We start from the raw sequence: 16,197 nt of genomic DNA, 5'->3' as shown, positions 1-16,197 counted from the left end.
GACGCCGATAAGTATGCCTGTGTTTTAGAATCTGACGAATGGTGAATATGTGGTCGATGCAGCCACGACCAGGTCTAAAGCCAGCTTGGTTCTCTCGTGTTTGCAGTTCATGCAGTCCATGACTGAATTAACTCAATTTAGTTCCATATCAACACGTTATTTCCCTTGAACTCAATTGGTTTCACTATACAAAACTAAATGCTTATTAAACTTGTTAGAAATAGATTAATATTCTTTGAATGTCATCTTCCGTTGTATTTATTATTTTGCATTCACTTATGGCAGAATATAGATATAAAAAACTATAGAGATAAATTTCTATTAGATTTTTAAAGCATGTTCGTAGTAGTCTGTCTGAAAGATAATAAAGTATTCGTAATTGTAATTGTCAGGCATTTAATAGGCAGTCAATCAGTCAGCTACAACGTAGGACCAGGCACATATGTGCATCGGTTCAAGTTGCCATACCTCATTAGCACAACAAGATGTCCAGGTAGTGGACAATTTTGGACATCCCTAAGATGTTAGCAAACAATAAATGCTTATTTTGATCTATTGTATATCGTCTTATCATTAAACACTTCAGCTTTGACATGTGTGTACAGGAACGAAAATGTGATAAACCACTCTTTGTCATAGTAAATATAATTTTAATCAGAAACAACTGAAGTATAATATTATGAATTTATTTATTTCGTGGACTCTCTTCATAGATATAAACAACCTAAAAACAATATTAATCAACATAAAGCAAACAAATCATTAAAAATCCCTCATCAACTACACTGTTTCCAGCGACCAGGTAGTAATAATTAGCTCTCACACTTGAAATGTAGCTCAAAACCAATTACACGAGTCTGTACCTGGTAATTTATCATAATAGGGAACAATATATGTTGATGCAAGAATCCTTCACACTTAACTTTTTCTCGTAAATATCAATAAATGTAGGAATTGTAAAACGTTTGCTGTAGACATAATGTATGCTAAACGATTATAGAGTATTTCTTATTTTGAATGTATAATTGTCAACAGAAAAGACAGGTTTAACCTCTTTTTGATGGAGTTTTGTTCTCTGAGCTGGATGGTTTGTTTGTGGAGCTTTCATCGTTCTTATGAACGACATCATCAGTACAAATTTCAGATAGAAGTGAAGTGTTCGAATTTATCCATATGCGTTTCACAGCTTGTTCTGTTCTTGTTGACCTTAACCTCCCCCCCTAGAAATAAATCTTTGAAAAATATTCCACTAAAGAAAAGGATCTGACCAGATACTTCAATCATTAGTAATTTTATTGAGTTAATTGAATTCAGATGAATTCATGTGTTGATTCTGAAATTATTTCATAATAGAAGAGAAAAGATTTTAACAAGAAATACAATTTATACTCATTAAACTCACCATCGTGTTGCATAAACAGCCATTTCAACTGAACTAAGCAATAAACTAAGTCGTGTTCCACCTTTAATCACACCATCATCAGGTTTTAAAATGAATGCATGAGATAAACCAAACCTAAATGTTATTAAACATGAAAAGATGAGAAACAACAAGAGAAAAGAGATATGTTCTATTGATAGGAATTGATAGTTTATGTTAAGCAAGAATAATTTATCAATACAAACAATTGTATGAAGTTTTATATTCTATGCTTCGAATATAATAAAAACATATATCAACAATCATCAATTAGTATTAAGAACTTATGAAAGAAACTTCTGCTTATTAAGCAGAAGTTAACCCTGATATTATTTCACTAGAAATGGACTAATGTTGAAATGATTCAATGGAGAGTTAGTTATACATTGCTTCTTTAACACTGTTGACAAAGTTTCACCCTTGAAAAGAACCACTTAGACTACTGTTTAATGACAATTCGCAGATGTTTTCGCTAATCTTATCAAATGAAACGGTGTAGATTGTACCTCTCTTCATGATAGTATGAGTTATCATTGGACAATCAAACCTTAAAAGTGATTCTGATTTCTCACACTAATTTAAAACACCCTTTCGACTCTAGTAGGCAGGTGCATTTCTTTATGGTCAATTTGGCGTTGCTTAAAGGTCACTCAAATGTCATATAACAGCAAATTAATAGTTATTATCAGTTGACATCAACTAAAAAAAATCATTCAAAATCAAAGAGAACGAGACAGACGCTTCTTCTCAGGTTAAACCTCCCTTATCTTCACACACCTTCAACATGTAGAGAATTAAACACAATACTCACCAGAATAATGGAATAATAAATCGTCCACTGAAATCAGGTATGGGAGTAATAACACGAACACAGTTTCTCGAAACTAGAATAATCTAAATGAAGATATTATACACCTACTACTTTCGGATGTGATTGTATGGGTCGAATTCTTAGTTTGTTCAGATTCAATGCAAGATTTATAGTAACTTAAATTGAAGATTCTCTCACCAAATTTTAAGTTTCCACAAAATTGGACACGTTCACAAACTGAAGACTAAAAATAAATGATCTATCGCATTAGAAACAAATATAATAATAACGATATTATTACAACAAAATGTTAAAATTTCAGCGCGAAGCACCAATGGATAAGATTGTAGACTTTCATGGATGAAACAGGGAAGGATAGTCGAAACCAACAGTAACCAACGTCTTAAGTTGATGGAAGTGAAAACTAGTTGAGTGATGGCTAGTTATGGACATTATTTATTTGACGTGTTTTAGTTGAGATTTGTAATTCACCGTTTATTTACATTCAGGACTGAAATTGACCAGTCGGTGTCACTAAACGGGTTGTCTCAAAACAGTTGTCACAAGCTTAAGTGCATTTGGTGTGTGACTGTGAATAGAATACAGGAATTGCGTTTCACTGCATTTAGAAGTCGTCAGCTGAACGTATCTGGTTACCAGTGTTGATGTTTATAAGGGTCGCCGAACTCAGTTTGTTTCGCCTCAAACCCCAAGAAATCGACCAACGAATAACACCAAAACAACTGTGATTTAAGTTTATTACTCACACTCATCCAGCATCATAGGTCTTCTTTACTATAGAGGAAAGAGCGATTTAGTATTATGTAAAACGTTTCGGTTACTCGCCTCTCTTTATAATTGGAAAAACCTGAATTGTTTTGATATTTTTAATATCGATTTCGTGATTATTAAATATAGCGGATACTGCTATCACTGATTTAACTTCTAGCTTTTCTAATTCTATGGAATTATTAGGTACTTTTGTGGAGCTAACTTTTTTCTTGGCTCGAGTCGAGATCTCACAGGAAGACTCTCCAGTGTAGAACGCATCACAATCGAAACAACCTAATCCTCTAGACAAAATTTCGTGTAGGAGTGGACGAGATCTTATATTTTATTCTAACTAAAGCGTTTCTTAGTGTCAGTTATCCTACAGATAGCTTCAATTTTGTATGTTTGCAATATCCGCCGTACCTTGGCGGTAAGGTAAAACTACAGTACCAATCCGTTTCATTGAATTTGTTGTTTACAAAAGGAAGGTTTTGTTTTAATGTTTTTAATAATATTAAGAAAATTATTAAATTGTAGGGTGTTTATTGTACTGTCTTTTTCTTTAAGCTTATCTTCTGAAGTAATGATCTTGGTTGCTCTTCTAAAGACTTAGGACTATGGAAATTTTCCACTGAATGGATGTACTGAGTTAAAATCAATCTACCGATCTGAATGTGTCAGTTTTCGGTATATAGTTAGATTAAGACGTCTATTAGAATTTCTTCTAACTAAACGGTCTAAGAATGGTAGTCTGCTATGTTCATCTTCCCTTTCGAAAGTGAATTCGATGTTTTCGAAGAACGTGTTTATCTGTTTGGTAAAATTTCTAAAATATTTTTAATATCTCAGCCAGATGAGTGATATGAAGGTACTGAGAAAAATAAATAACCAGTTTAGAATAGAATTCTAACAGGTTTAGTCATAGATAATTTGTTTCTCAGAATGTGACATCCTCATATATTTTGGCGGGAAAAAAGCGTGCACTTAGACATACCAAGTAAATATTTTGATGACAATCACGGTTTCTGATATTTATACTCATACCTTTACAATGTATCATTAGAGAAAAAGAAAAGAAAGCCACACTCATTTTAATGTCAGCTCTGATAAACTGCAGTAATGGATATCAACAACAGGGGAATACAACACTTTATCAAAATCTTTATACTTGTTGAATAAGTATCTATTCTGTTAAAATGACTAATCAGTAGGCCGACAAAAACGGTCGTTTCCAAAAAAACAACGTGTGCGAATTTACCAGAAATTGAAATTTAGCATAAAGTGTTTAAGACAGCAAAAATGAACACTAAATGAGATAAAAGCGACTATTTGTTCAATTTAACACATTACATCAAAGCAGGTTTCTGTCTTTAGACTATATGTTTTATGAGAGCTAGTGATACTCCTATCCAGTCAATGGCACGAGATTCTAAATTCCTAGCTAATTATGTTGTTTGTCCAATTTGACTTAACATCCGAACATTGAAAGCTCCCAAACATAGTTTGGAGCGCGATCTCAGGAGACCTGTAGTAACATTTCGTGAACTTAATGCATTATAATTGGTAGTGGGTAGGGATAAAGCTTAAGCAATGTAAATAGGGTTGGTGGCGAGAATAGAAGTAATGTTAGTTATTGACAAAGAAATTTGTCAACAGTTAGTGGGTAATCATCAGAGTAGAGCCAGGTACATATATATGCTGGCCCTATTCGTTAGAACAGAGACAAACTAACAAGATGAATATTAACAGAGAGGAATAATGTAGTGACAATGAAAAGTAAAGACAGTGGAGAGATGTGTGAAGAAATACTTCAATTCAAGATTGAGAGGAAGACAGAGAATGAATGTATCTACGCCATTGTGAATAACTCTAAAATATGTCATCCTAAGTCTCTAAGCACTTGATTGCGGTTATCACACGGAACCTAACTAAGTAATCTGCATCTACCAACATAGCTCAGACCAACAACCAATGATTTCATGAGCTGATGACAGATCTTAGTTCAGTCGCCCTTAGTTTTCTTTCAACTTACTTCCACACCAGCAAACACAACCTATCGAGGTAAGCGGTGATTAGACATACGTACCATTTGCTCTAAACACCTCAGTTGATGATGATTTATAACCTTATCAATCGATTGTCCAACATTGCTAACTCTATTCCCAACTTTAATATTGCTCGCACGGTAGTTCCACAATACCCATGGTAGCCCATGAGGGCCTTTTACTTTTAGAGATTATATTTTACATCCGCGAAGTCATACAAAGCGGACTGCTGCCCAGCATATACCCCTTTGGTTGAGAGATGGATGTATCATCTGTGTCACAAGTGATGCAAAATGAAAAACGTTAACTGAGCTTTGTCAATTCATAGCGAGATTTTGTCAAACACCAACCCATGAGGACTGATGAGAATCGCAAGACAAGTTAGGTTGTCAACACACCTAACTACTTCACACACTACAATAAATACGGGCAATGGCACAGACCATCAACGAAGTGACATTTTATATTTAGAGGGAGAGAAGCATTCCAAACATGGTAACATTGTTGCTAAAGGTGATAGAAACAATGCATTTTTTCAGCATCTTTATCAAATAGGACTACATAGTCTGCTTTCGTTTGGGTGCCCGGGCAGTATCACAGCCCTCACACAAATCAGTGATAACTGCTACCGGCCTCATTATTATTATGTGGTGCATATGTATTTGGTACCTCCTTGTACCAATATTTGTGTTTAAATAAATAAATAACGTAATCTACAGACTCGATAGGTTATCCTCCTAGTAGATGAACTCCTGGAAATTTAAGTGAATTATTATTTCTAAGGGAAGATTTATGACAAAATCAGTAAAAGTGGGAAGTAGTCAAGCGTGAAGAACACTACTTGAGGCTGACAATTCGTTATAAGCTCTGACTCGACCAAGTACCTGAGCAGAACCTTTAAGAAGTTTACGTACTTCTTTGCTGAAGCTTACAATGACAGATATTGTCACAGAACCTCCCAGTCAACAGAGTCAAGTGATACCCTAAGGTCAATGAATACAGCTATAGCCAGACGTTAGTAAGTATCCCTATATTCTAAAACCAAACTAAAAGTGAATACTTGATCAACATATCGTGAACAAGGTAACCTTGAGTGCTGTTATTTGTGTGGGCAGTCGTCATTACTTGACTTCCCAAACCGTGGGAGGATACTTATTGAGAGACCTAAATACGAAAATGTATTATTAGAGGTTTTGGCTACCTGGAAGCGTGACCGCACAGCCCAGAGACTGTTACACACGGTCTTTTTGTGAGTAGTCCTTGATGTCGCAGCTCTGTACTCTGAAAACTACACCTTTTGAGGCGGTGTTATTTTTAGGGTTGACCATTTTGGACCTCCTCCCTTTTGTTACAGGAAGGAAGTAGATGCTGATTCTCTGTGGGAACAGCCTAATGTCGTCACACAGTGCAGTCAGAAGTACAACCCCGCCATTGGAAATTCCAGTCTTAATGCCCTCCGACCGACATACCTGAGAGGGTAAAACTCAAAGAAACAGGTTTTCCAGTCAACATAGGCGTAATAAGTCACTGCGATATCTAAGCCCAACCATCTGACAAGATAGAAAAGTTTAGGCTACAACTACCCAGCCGGTAAAGGTGAAATGGAATTCGTAGCTCCGAAATCAGCAACTGGAAATCAAATGCTTTTTAGAAGCACTAGAGGAAAATAATTATCACAAATGGGGATATACGAAGGTTATCCCAAACATGATTAGTTTTTGAGTGTATGTGTTTTTTAAAAGATTTACTACATGTTGAATTAATTAGTACTTAAGAATTCCGAACTTTATGTGGGACAAAAATGTATAAATTATGCTGCTGCTTACATTCTTTTTCGTTTCTACAGATAAGGCTTTCATAATAATTCAACAAAGTGTAAATTACTGTGAATTAAATCGTTATTTAGTGGCTAGTTTACAACATCCCGACGGCTCAATTTTTTTCATTTTATTTATATCCTCTACACCGATTACACCCAGACAAACAGGAATGACGTGGGATATGTGAGATAACAGTAAATTATTCAGTAATGCAACATAATAATGAAAATAATGGTGCGGGAAAAGCAAACGATATGATAATTGCGGAAATATCTAAAAAGCTTGATCAGTGAAACTTACGACTTCAGTATCCTGTTTTATCATCCAACTTGTTAAACAATTTTCAAGTTCTTGTGTAAAACTGAAATGTGAGGAATGGGTGATAAGATAATGACGGTGGAATGTATAAGTTATTCATCCAATAGAATGATGGTAAATTATTGGCAACTAAAGTACTTAGTTTTTAATTAACAGATCCGAACCTCCGGTCATCTACTTAGTTTCAGACAAAAAAACATTACTAGACCATTCACAAAATGCAAATTAAAATCAATCATAGGGACAAACAAGTTACCCACCACTACTTACTCTTAATGGTCGTTGACAAATGGATTGTGCAAATAATGGGTCACAAATAGGAGTGAATAATGGTTTGTTGAGCTAACAGAGAGACTACTTGGGGCACTTAATTGCTAGTCTGACTGTTTGAGGTATTGTTTTTAGACAGATCACAGGCTTCATTTACATGCTTCAGTCTCATTGACAGTAACACTATCACACTAATAATAAATGTCGAAATTGAGTGACACGCTTGTAATGAATCCACTGAACTACTTGGGTAACTGAATCACAACTTAACAAACTTACTTTCTGACTGACACTTTGAATCTGAAACCAGTAAGACTTTCAATGTTATTTTATGCTACTCAAGGGATGCTTTAAACATCTGGGATTACCTATTTTGGAAACTCCCGTTACCTTTACTTTGATAAGTAAAATGAAGAAACCAATTTACAAATAGCGAATTTGAGTTGTAACTCACACTTCCCAGTCAGTCACAGCTGTATAATCCTCAAAACTTTCTTCGTTCCTCTCCTGCAAGAGAAAAACAGTGCTAGTATGAAATGCATTTTTATGATTTTAACACCATACCATCCAAATTTTTGCAGAACTTACCTCAAATGTCAATTTACTCAGTACACCATGCATATTTGCACTAGGTCACCCTGAGCCCAAATCTGGAGACAAAATAGTGAACTGGACATCCATAAGCAACACACTATCTACTAGTACTGCTTCAACGGAAATTTCCGTGGTTATAAGTCAAAGATCAGACTTTAAATTTCGATAACTAAAAACAGCAGAATATTGGTTAGTATCCGCGTCGGACTGTAGAAAAGAGCTCTCAGAAACGAAGAGGTTTAAATTTCATTTGGATCCATCAAGAACCTGAAATGACGAAAACGTTATTAATAAAAGGGATGATAAAAGAAAAACACCTTTAGTGCTACTAAAACTAATGTAAATATCCAACCTCTTCAAAAACGCAACTTAACAATGACAATCGTAAATGAATCCCTCTGAATTTATTCTCTAGATATTAATATTCTTTATGATTAATAATCATGCAGCAAAAACATGTTGACTGCCTCTAACTAAAACACGAACATCTGGTGGCCCCTAGGTTTCACTCATCATTCAAAAGGGTGGATAACCGCATTCTTTGTCAGAGACTGAATTCTGTGGGTATTTAATGAGACCCTTAGATAATCTAAACAGTGGATTACAAGCTTTCAAAATTTCTACTCAAGTCAGATTGGTTTTCAGTGAAAAGCGGAGCTATAAGGCTCAATCCTTGAGCCACCGCTCCTTTGATCGTGTATTATTGACCTATCTAACACTCTATACTCTCAAACGCTGCTATACCCTGGTGATTTTAAGACTTGGAATGAGATACTGGGTACCGCTGATAACCTGAGTTGTCAAGACTTGCGTATGACATACGACTCCGCAACTTTGTAGCGGTCTGTGTCCACTCTGAAAGTACTTTTGGTGCTGAGAGGACGTGCACAGCACCGTTCTTACCCGAAGCTATTAAGAAGAAAAAGAGCGACCAGACAATTGTGGTCCCACACAACGCAACCACCTAGAAATGAAAACAATCGGTAACGGCCAGTAATAGTGCGATTCCAAGTCAACTCGACAACCACAATTAACAGTACACGAGACTTTGAATAGACTAGCAGCTATATATATATATATATATATATATATATATATATCCTCAGTGCTTGAGGTATTTTAGTTACCTGTAACTAGGGATAACGTTTTATGTAGTGGGACGGCTGCTGTTTAATGCACGTCAGTCAGGCTGTGAGCAAGCTATGTCTGACTTTTACCACTAAATGTAACATTTAGCTTTCGGTAGGATTGTGTCTAGCTTAGAAGTTTATACAAATATACATATGTGATGTGCTGGGGAATTGTGAAAATTAGTAGTATCATCTGGAAGGGATAAAATAGTTAAAAATGACACAAGCGTACAATTAACAAGACCCAATCGGCAAAACCAAACGGTAACGTACAGTTTTGAATGAGTTGAACCCTAGCTCCAATCTTCAAATGGTTCAAATGGTTTTGGACGGAATAGAAGAAGCTTTCGCTTAACATGCTTCCGTGTCTAGTAGCAAGGGATCACTAAATCCTCCAGGCAGGAACCTAGGTATGTCGACAATAAAACAGGAAAAGATATTAGTAAGTCATAGTGTGATACTACCCTTAGTCCTTAGGAATAGATCAAGTTGCCTCTTGAAGGATTCCTGGGAAGTCGCTTGGACTAGCTCGGCCGGCAGCGAATTCCAGCTTTTGACAACTCTTAAGGAGTAGAAGTTGTGTCTACATTCCGTCTTGCTATGTTTTGTCTCCAATTTCTGGGTGTTACCTCTTAGTTTAGTGTTGGAACTAAGCTTAAGTAGGTGTTTGAGAGGATGTCCAGAAGTGTTAAGGATAATATAAGCCATCAGAAGGTCACCTCTAAGACTTCTGTACTCTAATGGGTAAAGGTTAAGTGAATGGAGGCGCTCTTCGTAAGGTTTAAATTTGAGTCCTCGAACTGATTTCGTGACTCGCCGTTGGATACGCTCCAAAGTGACCTTGTCCTTTTGGAGTGAGGGAGGAAATACTATGTTTCCGTACTCTAAATGGGGACGGATAAAACTATTGAAGATTGTATGGAAAGTTCTTCCGTCAAACTGGCCAAAAATGCGCTTCAATGTTACCAGTGCAAGGTTTGCTCGGAAGGCATTTTTGTCACAGTTAGCGTAAGACCTTAAATCATGGGCACCAAGACTCCTAAATCTTTTTCGACTTGGGATACTATTAGAGAGGAGTTTCTTAAGTTATAACTGTAGTCTGCGACATGTCGCAGATGGACTATTTTACACTTTGAAGTGTTAAAGGTAAGTCCGTTATCGTCTGCCCAACTTTGAAGTCGAGTCAGATCCTCCTGAAGTGCCTGTAAATCGTCTTGGTTGCGTATCTCTCTCCAAAGTTTCACGTCGTCGGCAAAAAGTAATAAGTATGACGTTACCTGTTGAGGAAGATCATTTATGCAGATCAAGAAGAGAAGAGGCCCTAGTACTGAGCCCTGGGGGACCCCACTAGGACATTCCATAGCCTGAGATAAAGTGAAATTAACCCTGACCGTCAAATGTCGATTTTTTAGATATGGCATGAGCCAATCGATTAGAGGTGGTTTGATACCTAGTCATTTGAGCTTATTGATAAGACATGTATGGCTGACCCTATCAAAAGCTTTTGAGAAATCTAGGTAGATGATATCAATCTTCCTCTTGTGATCAAGGATGCTTGTCCATTTGTCTACCGCAGTCAGCAGGTTGGTAATACAAGAGTAACCCTCCCTGAAACCATGCTGTTGGGGTGAGGAGAAATTTAAGGACATTAAATAGTCATTTATACCATCGCATATCAGGGACTCCATGATTTTTGAGGGTATGGAGAGAAGAGCCACCGGTCGGTAACTTGAAGGTTCGCTGAGTCGACCTCCTTTGAAAATTGGTGTGATGTGAGCCAGCTTCCAATTTTCCGGTAATATGCCTCGACTTAGCGAGTGTGAGAACATCACGCTAAGTGGCGTTGCCAGGATTGAGGCTGCTTCCCTCAGTATGGCGGAATGGAAGTCCCGATGACCGTCCACATCGAGCTGACGGTGAATATCCCAAACCACCTGTTGTAGATAGCTGTGTAGAGCTGGCACATTCAACCGTTTAAAATTCTAACGAAAGTTATTGGTGGGGTATCTTAGATTAGTTTTGCTGACAAAACTGAAGGCTATGACGGCATGATCGCTTTTTCCCTGGGGAGTCAAGATTGAGCTGTCAACTAGAAATTCTTCAGTAATAAGGATAGTAGGTTGGTGAACCTGTATTAATTCTGACACATTGCTTTCCAGTGAAGGTCCAGCTTCTCCTTGAAAGTATTCAGTGATGGAGCTAGTACCGCTTGTTCGGGTAAGGCATTCCAACGATTGACTACTCGATGAGAAAAACGGGACCCCACTTTAAGTTTATTAGATCGTGCTTTATGAACCTTCTTGCTATGAACTCGGAGATTATTAGTGCTGGAGGGAGCAAAATGATAAGACATATTCACACCCAAATCATAATTAAAGATACGAAATGCCAGTATAAGGTCACCCCGTGCCCTACGATACGACAAGGGGAAAAGATTTAGGCGTTTTAAACGCTCATCGTAAGAGAGTCTAGAAAGACCCTTCACTACTTTCGTTCCCACACGCTGGACACGCTCAAGGGAGTTAGTATCCTTTACCAGACACGGGCTAGCTGCTTGGATACAGTACTCTAAATGTGGTCTAACATAAGTGGAATATAAAATTCGAAACGTTTCCTCGTCAAAAGATTTGAACGCTCGGCGAAGTGACCATAACGCACGAAAACCTTTGACAGCGGCGGCTTTGCAATGCGTAGTTGTTTTTAAATCATGACTTAATATTACTCCTAAGTCTTTATGTTCTTGAACGCAAGGAAGAGGTTTACCCTCAATAGTGTAACGGTGACTATTACCGTGACCGATGTGTATTAGTACACTCTTCCTAGCATTGATTTCTAAGCCACACTCTCGAGCCCATCTAACTAAATCGTCTAAGTCAGCTTGAAGATCCAGATGATCAGCCGCACTTTTTATTGTTCTCCAGATTTTTACGTCATCGCAAACAATAATGTCGACGACCTAAGTAACAGCGGTAACTCATTAACGTAGAGAAGGAAGAGCAGAGGGCCTAAGATGGTGCCTTGAGGTACACCACTTTTGACCGGCTTCCAATCGGATAGTCATAATAGTTCAAATCGTTTAAGTGGTTCTGGACGGAATAGAAGAAGCTTTCGCTTAACGGGTTCCATATTCAGTAGAAGTGGGTCACCAATGACTCTGAATATTAACCTAGGTATATTTAACAACCAAAGAGGAAAATATCTGTAAATTATACTAAGATACTGTCATTAGTCCTTAAGAATATTTCAAGTTTCCTCTTAAAAGACTCCTGGGAAGTCACTTAAACTAGATCTTTCCACAGCGAATTCCAGTATTTGACTACTTTTAAGGAGTATGAGGTATGTCTACAATCCCTTTTGTGGTATAGTCTCCCGTTTCTGGGTTTTACTCCTAAGGTTTGTGTTGGAACCAAGCTTAAATAGGTATGTAAGGGGGGTGCTCAGAAGAGTTTAGGGACTGTAGGTCGTTAGAAGGTCACCTCTGAGATGTTTATATTCTGATGGGTAAAGATTCAGTGATTAGATACACTCTTCACAAAAATTGAATTTGAAGCCCCGAAATGATTTCGTGGCTCACCATTGGATATTTTCTAATGTATCCTCATCCTCCTGGAGTGGAGTAAGGAACACCATATTTTCATTCTCTCAATAGGGTCGAATAAAACTGTTGAAAATTAAACAGAAAGTTCTTTCGTCAAACTGATCAGAAATCGGCTTCAACGTTACCAGTGTAAGGTTTGCTCGGAAGGCATTTTTGTCTCAGTTAGCGTAAGACTTCAGATCATAGGGTACCAGCACCCCTAAATATTTTCAACTTGGAGCACCACTAGAGGGCACTTACATAAGTTGTATTCGTAATATGCAACATATCTCTAATGGCCTATTTTACACTTCGAAGTGTTAAAAGTAAGTCCGTTGTTAGCCGCGCAACTTTGAAGTTAAGTCAGATACTACTGTAGTACTAGCTCATCTTCTTGGCTGCAAACGTCTCAGAGTTTCATATCATCAGCGAAAAGTATTAGCTCAGAAGATACCTTCTGAGAAAGTCGTTTATATGAATCAAGGCAAGAGGTCCTTGTACTGAACTCTAGGGGACCTCACTAAGACATCCTGTAGCCTGAGAAAGTGTGAAGTTTGCCCTGACCTTAAAAACTCTACTATTTAAATGCACAGTAAGTTAGTCGAGTAACAGTGGCTTGTTACCTATTCGTTTGAGCGTATTGATGAGACGTATATTGCTGACTCTATCAAGAGGTTTCGAGAAGTCAAAGTATATTATATCAACCCCCTTGCGATCAAGCATGGTTATCCACCTGTCCACTATGGTCAATAGGTTGGTTATACGAGAATGAACCTTCCGGAAACTGTGCTGTTAAGATGAAACGTTCTTGAACAATAAGTAGTCACGTAGATCGTCGCATATGATGAACTCAATAACTTTTGACGATGTTGAGAGAATTACTGCAGGCCAGCAGATTTAAGGTTCTCTGCATTGATTTCCGTTCAAGATTGTGCTAATTTGGACAAGCTGCCAATTTTATTTCCCGTACTTTGATTCAGTGAATGTGAGAACGTCACGCTAGGTGGTTTTCTCACGATTGAATCCACTTCCTTCAGTGCAGCATAAAGAACCATATCTGGGCCAGGAAAAGTGTCCTTGTTTAGACTCTGCAGTTTCTGATACACCAAGTCAGCGCTCAGATTAACTTCTTAGAGTTCTGTTGAGTTACGGAGATAACCTGCTCATTGATATTTTTTCCGCTAAAGAACGTCTCACAAGATTCTTCCGGGACCCCCCTGATGAGATTGTGTCCAGAAAATGGTATATCAGGCAGTATTCTTACGTCCTCTTTTGATTTCTGGAAGTGACTGGCCTGAAGAACATCCTTCACATCGGTAGTTTTGGCGGACGCTACTTGAAGGAGCTTTGGATGATTTGGGTGCATGAAATCGTTTCTCTGAGTAAGCCGTGTAACCATCAGTGGCTCGTTTAAGATAAATAAAAATAGGTCAACTAGACTGGAAATGGGGTAAGAGGAGACAAGGATAATAATAAGAGTAATAATAATAATGTGAAAACAATTTGAAACTCAATCATTCTGGATAATAAGTCGGTATTATATTTTTATATATAAATGTTCTTAACAATTATATGTGTGATCAGATTGTTCGGAATGTATTGCGCTAATATGTTACATAGTTCAGATAATCTTCTTCTTTGTATTACATTATCGAAATTCATCAAAGGGACTAATTGCTTTAAATTCCTTAAAAGAAGACACGTTTAAGATCATTATGAGTGATGATGTCACAGGTATTCAGTGTTTGACAACGCTTCTACCAGTAACACCTTCTAATGTATTTCGTTCCCACCAAGAGAAATCAAAAGACAGAGTCGAGGAGACCGGAAGAGTATATTTGGCGATGACCAATATATCGGAATTCTCTGATCTAATCTGGCTAGCGATTGCGGTTGATGTTGAGCACGGCGTTACCACACGTGATCTGGTGCGGATGCCTGACCGAGCGCCTTCAGCTAGATGAGTCCACTAAAATATATGGTCAGCATCCAATGTCGAAAACTTACAGAGCTATTTATTTTGGGGATTTATTTACCGCTACAGATCACTCCCCCCCTAGTGGGGCAGTGACGACCCTATGACGTGGCCAGCCAGAAGTTTAAACCCAACGAGTTTGTCGTTGGTAAACACTCTTCTGATAGCTTACTAAATTTAGCAGCGTCTGGTCGTCTTTCCTTACTATATGGGACCGAGGTACAACATAGTAAAAAAAAAAGAAAGAGTTACAACGAAAATTTCGACTCCTCGTAAACTGCATCGTTCTTTTCCAGTCGTCCTGGAAAAGAAAAAAGAAAGTGTAAGTGCATGTCGAAATACACTCGTATGTGCGTAAAAACACAATGTCGGCGAAAAAAATGGAAAATATACTCAACCACACGTAATAGCGTTAAAAAAATGTTTTTTATGTTTTGTTTTTTTTTAATAAAAATATAAATATATAGGCATAATAAAATTGTCTTTTTTTTAAAAAAATTATATATCGTTAAAAAGAAAGATCGGGATAATATAAAATGTCGAGTAGTGCCTTACGTGCAGTAGTCGTTTAAATGTTCTGGAAATCTTACTCTTCTTCCAGAACGCGTCGTTTTAGGTATATTTTCAGATACATTCGCAGTATCATCGCTAGTGTTGGTTGTCGGTTGAGGAATTATGAGTGTAGGAGTCGTGTTGTGCGATTGTACCGAAGGAAAATCCACGTAGATAGGATTTCCTTCTAAATACGCTGCTTTTAAGCGATCGATGCTGATGCTATCGTTGGTTCCGTTCTTATCGACTATATAGTACTTAGATTCACGTTGAAGAACTTTGAAGGGTCCTTCGTATGCTGATTCGAATGGTCGTCGATGCGAGTCTCGACGAACGAAAACGTGTGTACTATATCGTAAGTCAGGTTGAACGAAAACATCAGTTGATTGAGGTCGAGTGAAAGCAGGTTTAACTGAACGCATTGCGTTTGTAAGCCTGTTCGTGTAGGAGGTTAGATCCATGTTCATTGAGGAGGATGAAGGATCCACGAATCCTCCTGGAAGTCGAAGTGTCGTTCCATAAACGAGTTGAGCCGCAGTGTATCCAATGTCAGCTTTCACTGCATTGCGGATACCTAGTAAGACGAGTGGAAGAGCGTCGGTCCACTGTGAAACGTTTGCAGCTGATAGTGAAGCTTTTAGTTGTCGGTGAAAACTTTCTACCAACCCGTTTGCTTGTGGATGGTAGGGGGTCGTTCGGAAGCGAATGATTCCTAAAAGTGTGGTCAGACGACGGAAAAGATCAGATTCAAACTGACATCCGCGGTCTGTGGTGATGGTTGAAGGGCAGCCGAAGTTTGCTACCCATCGTTCGACGAAGGTGCGGGCCACTGTTTCAGCAGTGATGTCCTTGATAGGTACTGCTTCTGGCCATCGAGTGAAACGGTCTACGCAGGTTAAGAGGTAAGAGTATCC

At 37.9% G+C, this 16,197-nt stretch overlaps 1 protein-coding gene across 1 annotated transcript in view; it reads right to left on the bottom strand.

Annotated features, from left to right (window-relative positions):
- The window catches only part of RAB3GAP1 (Rab3 GTPase-activating protein catalytic subunit), a 57,913-nt gene extending 48,369 nt beyond the window's left edge, over nucleotides 1-9,544 (bottom strand). Inside the window, exons 1-7 of the mRNA XM_051212618.1 lie at nucleotides 9,412-9,544; nucleotides 8,044-8,316; nucleotides 7,910-7,962; nucleotides 7,168-7,228; nucleotides 2,340-2,475; nucleotides 2,232-2,304; nucleotides 1,403-1,516 (exon numbers count right to left, since the gene is read on the bottom strand). Coding sequence (XP_051072808.1) covers nucleotides 1,403-1,516; nucleotides 2,232-2,304; nucleotides 2,340-2,475; nucleotides 7,168-7,228; nucleotides 7,910-7,962; nucleotides 8,044-8,076 — 470 coding nt within the window. The 5' untranslated portion in view covers nucleotides 8,077-8,316; nucleotides 9,412-9,544. The remainder of the gene's footprint in view (nucleotides 1-1,402; nucleotides 1,517-2,231; nucleotides 2,305-2,339; nucleotides 2,476-7,167; nucleotides 7,229-7,909; nucleotides 7,963-8,043; nucleotides 8,317-9,411) is intronic.
- Between the last annotated feature and the right edge of the window lie 6,653 nt (nucleotides 9,545-16,197).

This window comes from Schistosoma haematobium, chromosome ZW (genome assembly GCF_000699445.3).
Source record: "Schistosoma haematobium chromosome ZW, whole genome shotgun sequence".
NCBI lineage: Eukaryota > Metazoa > Platyhelminthes > Trematoda > Strigeidida > Schistosomatidae > Schistosoma > Schistosoma haematobium.
This window is presented reverse-complemented; position numbering and strand designations above follow the sequence as displayed.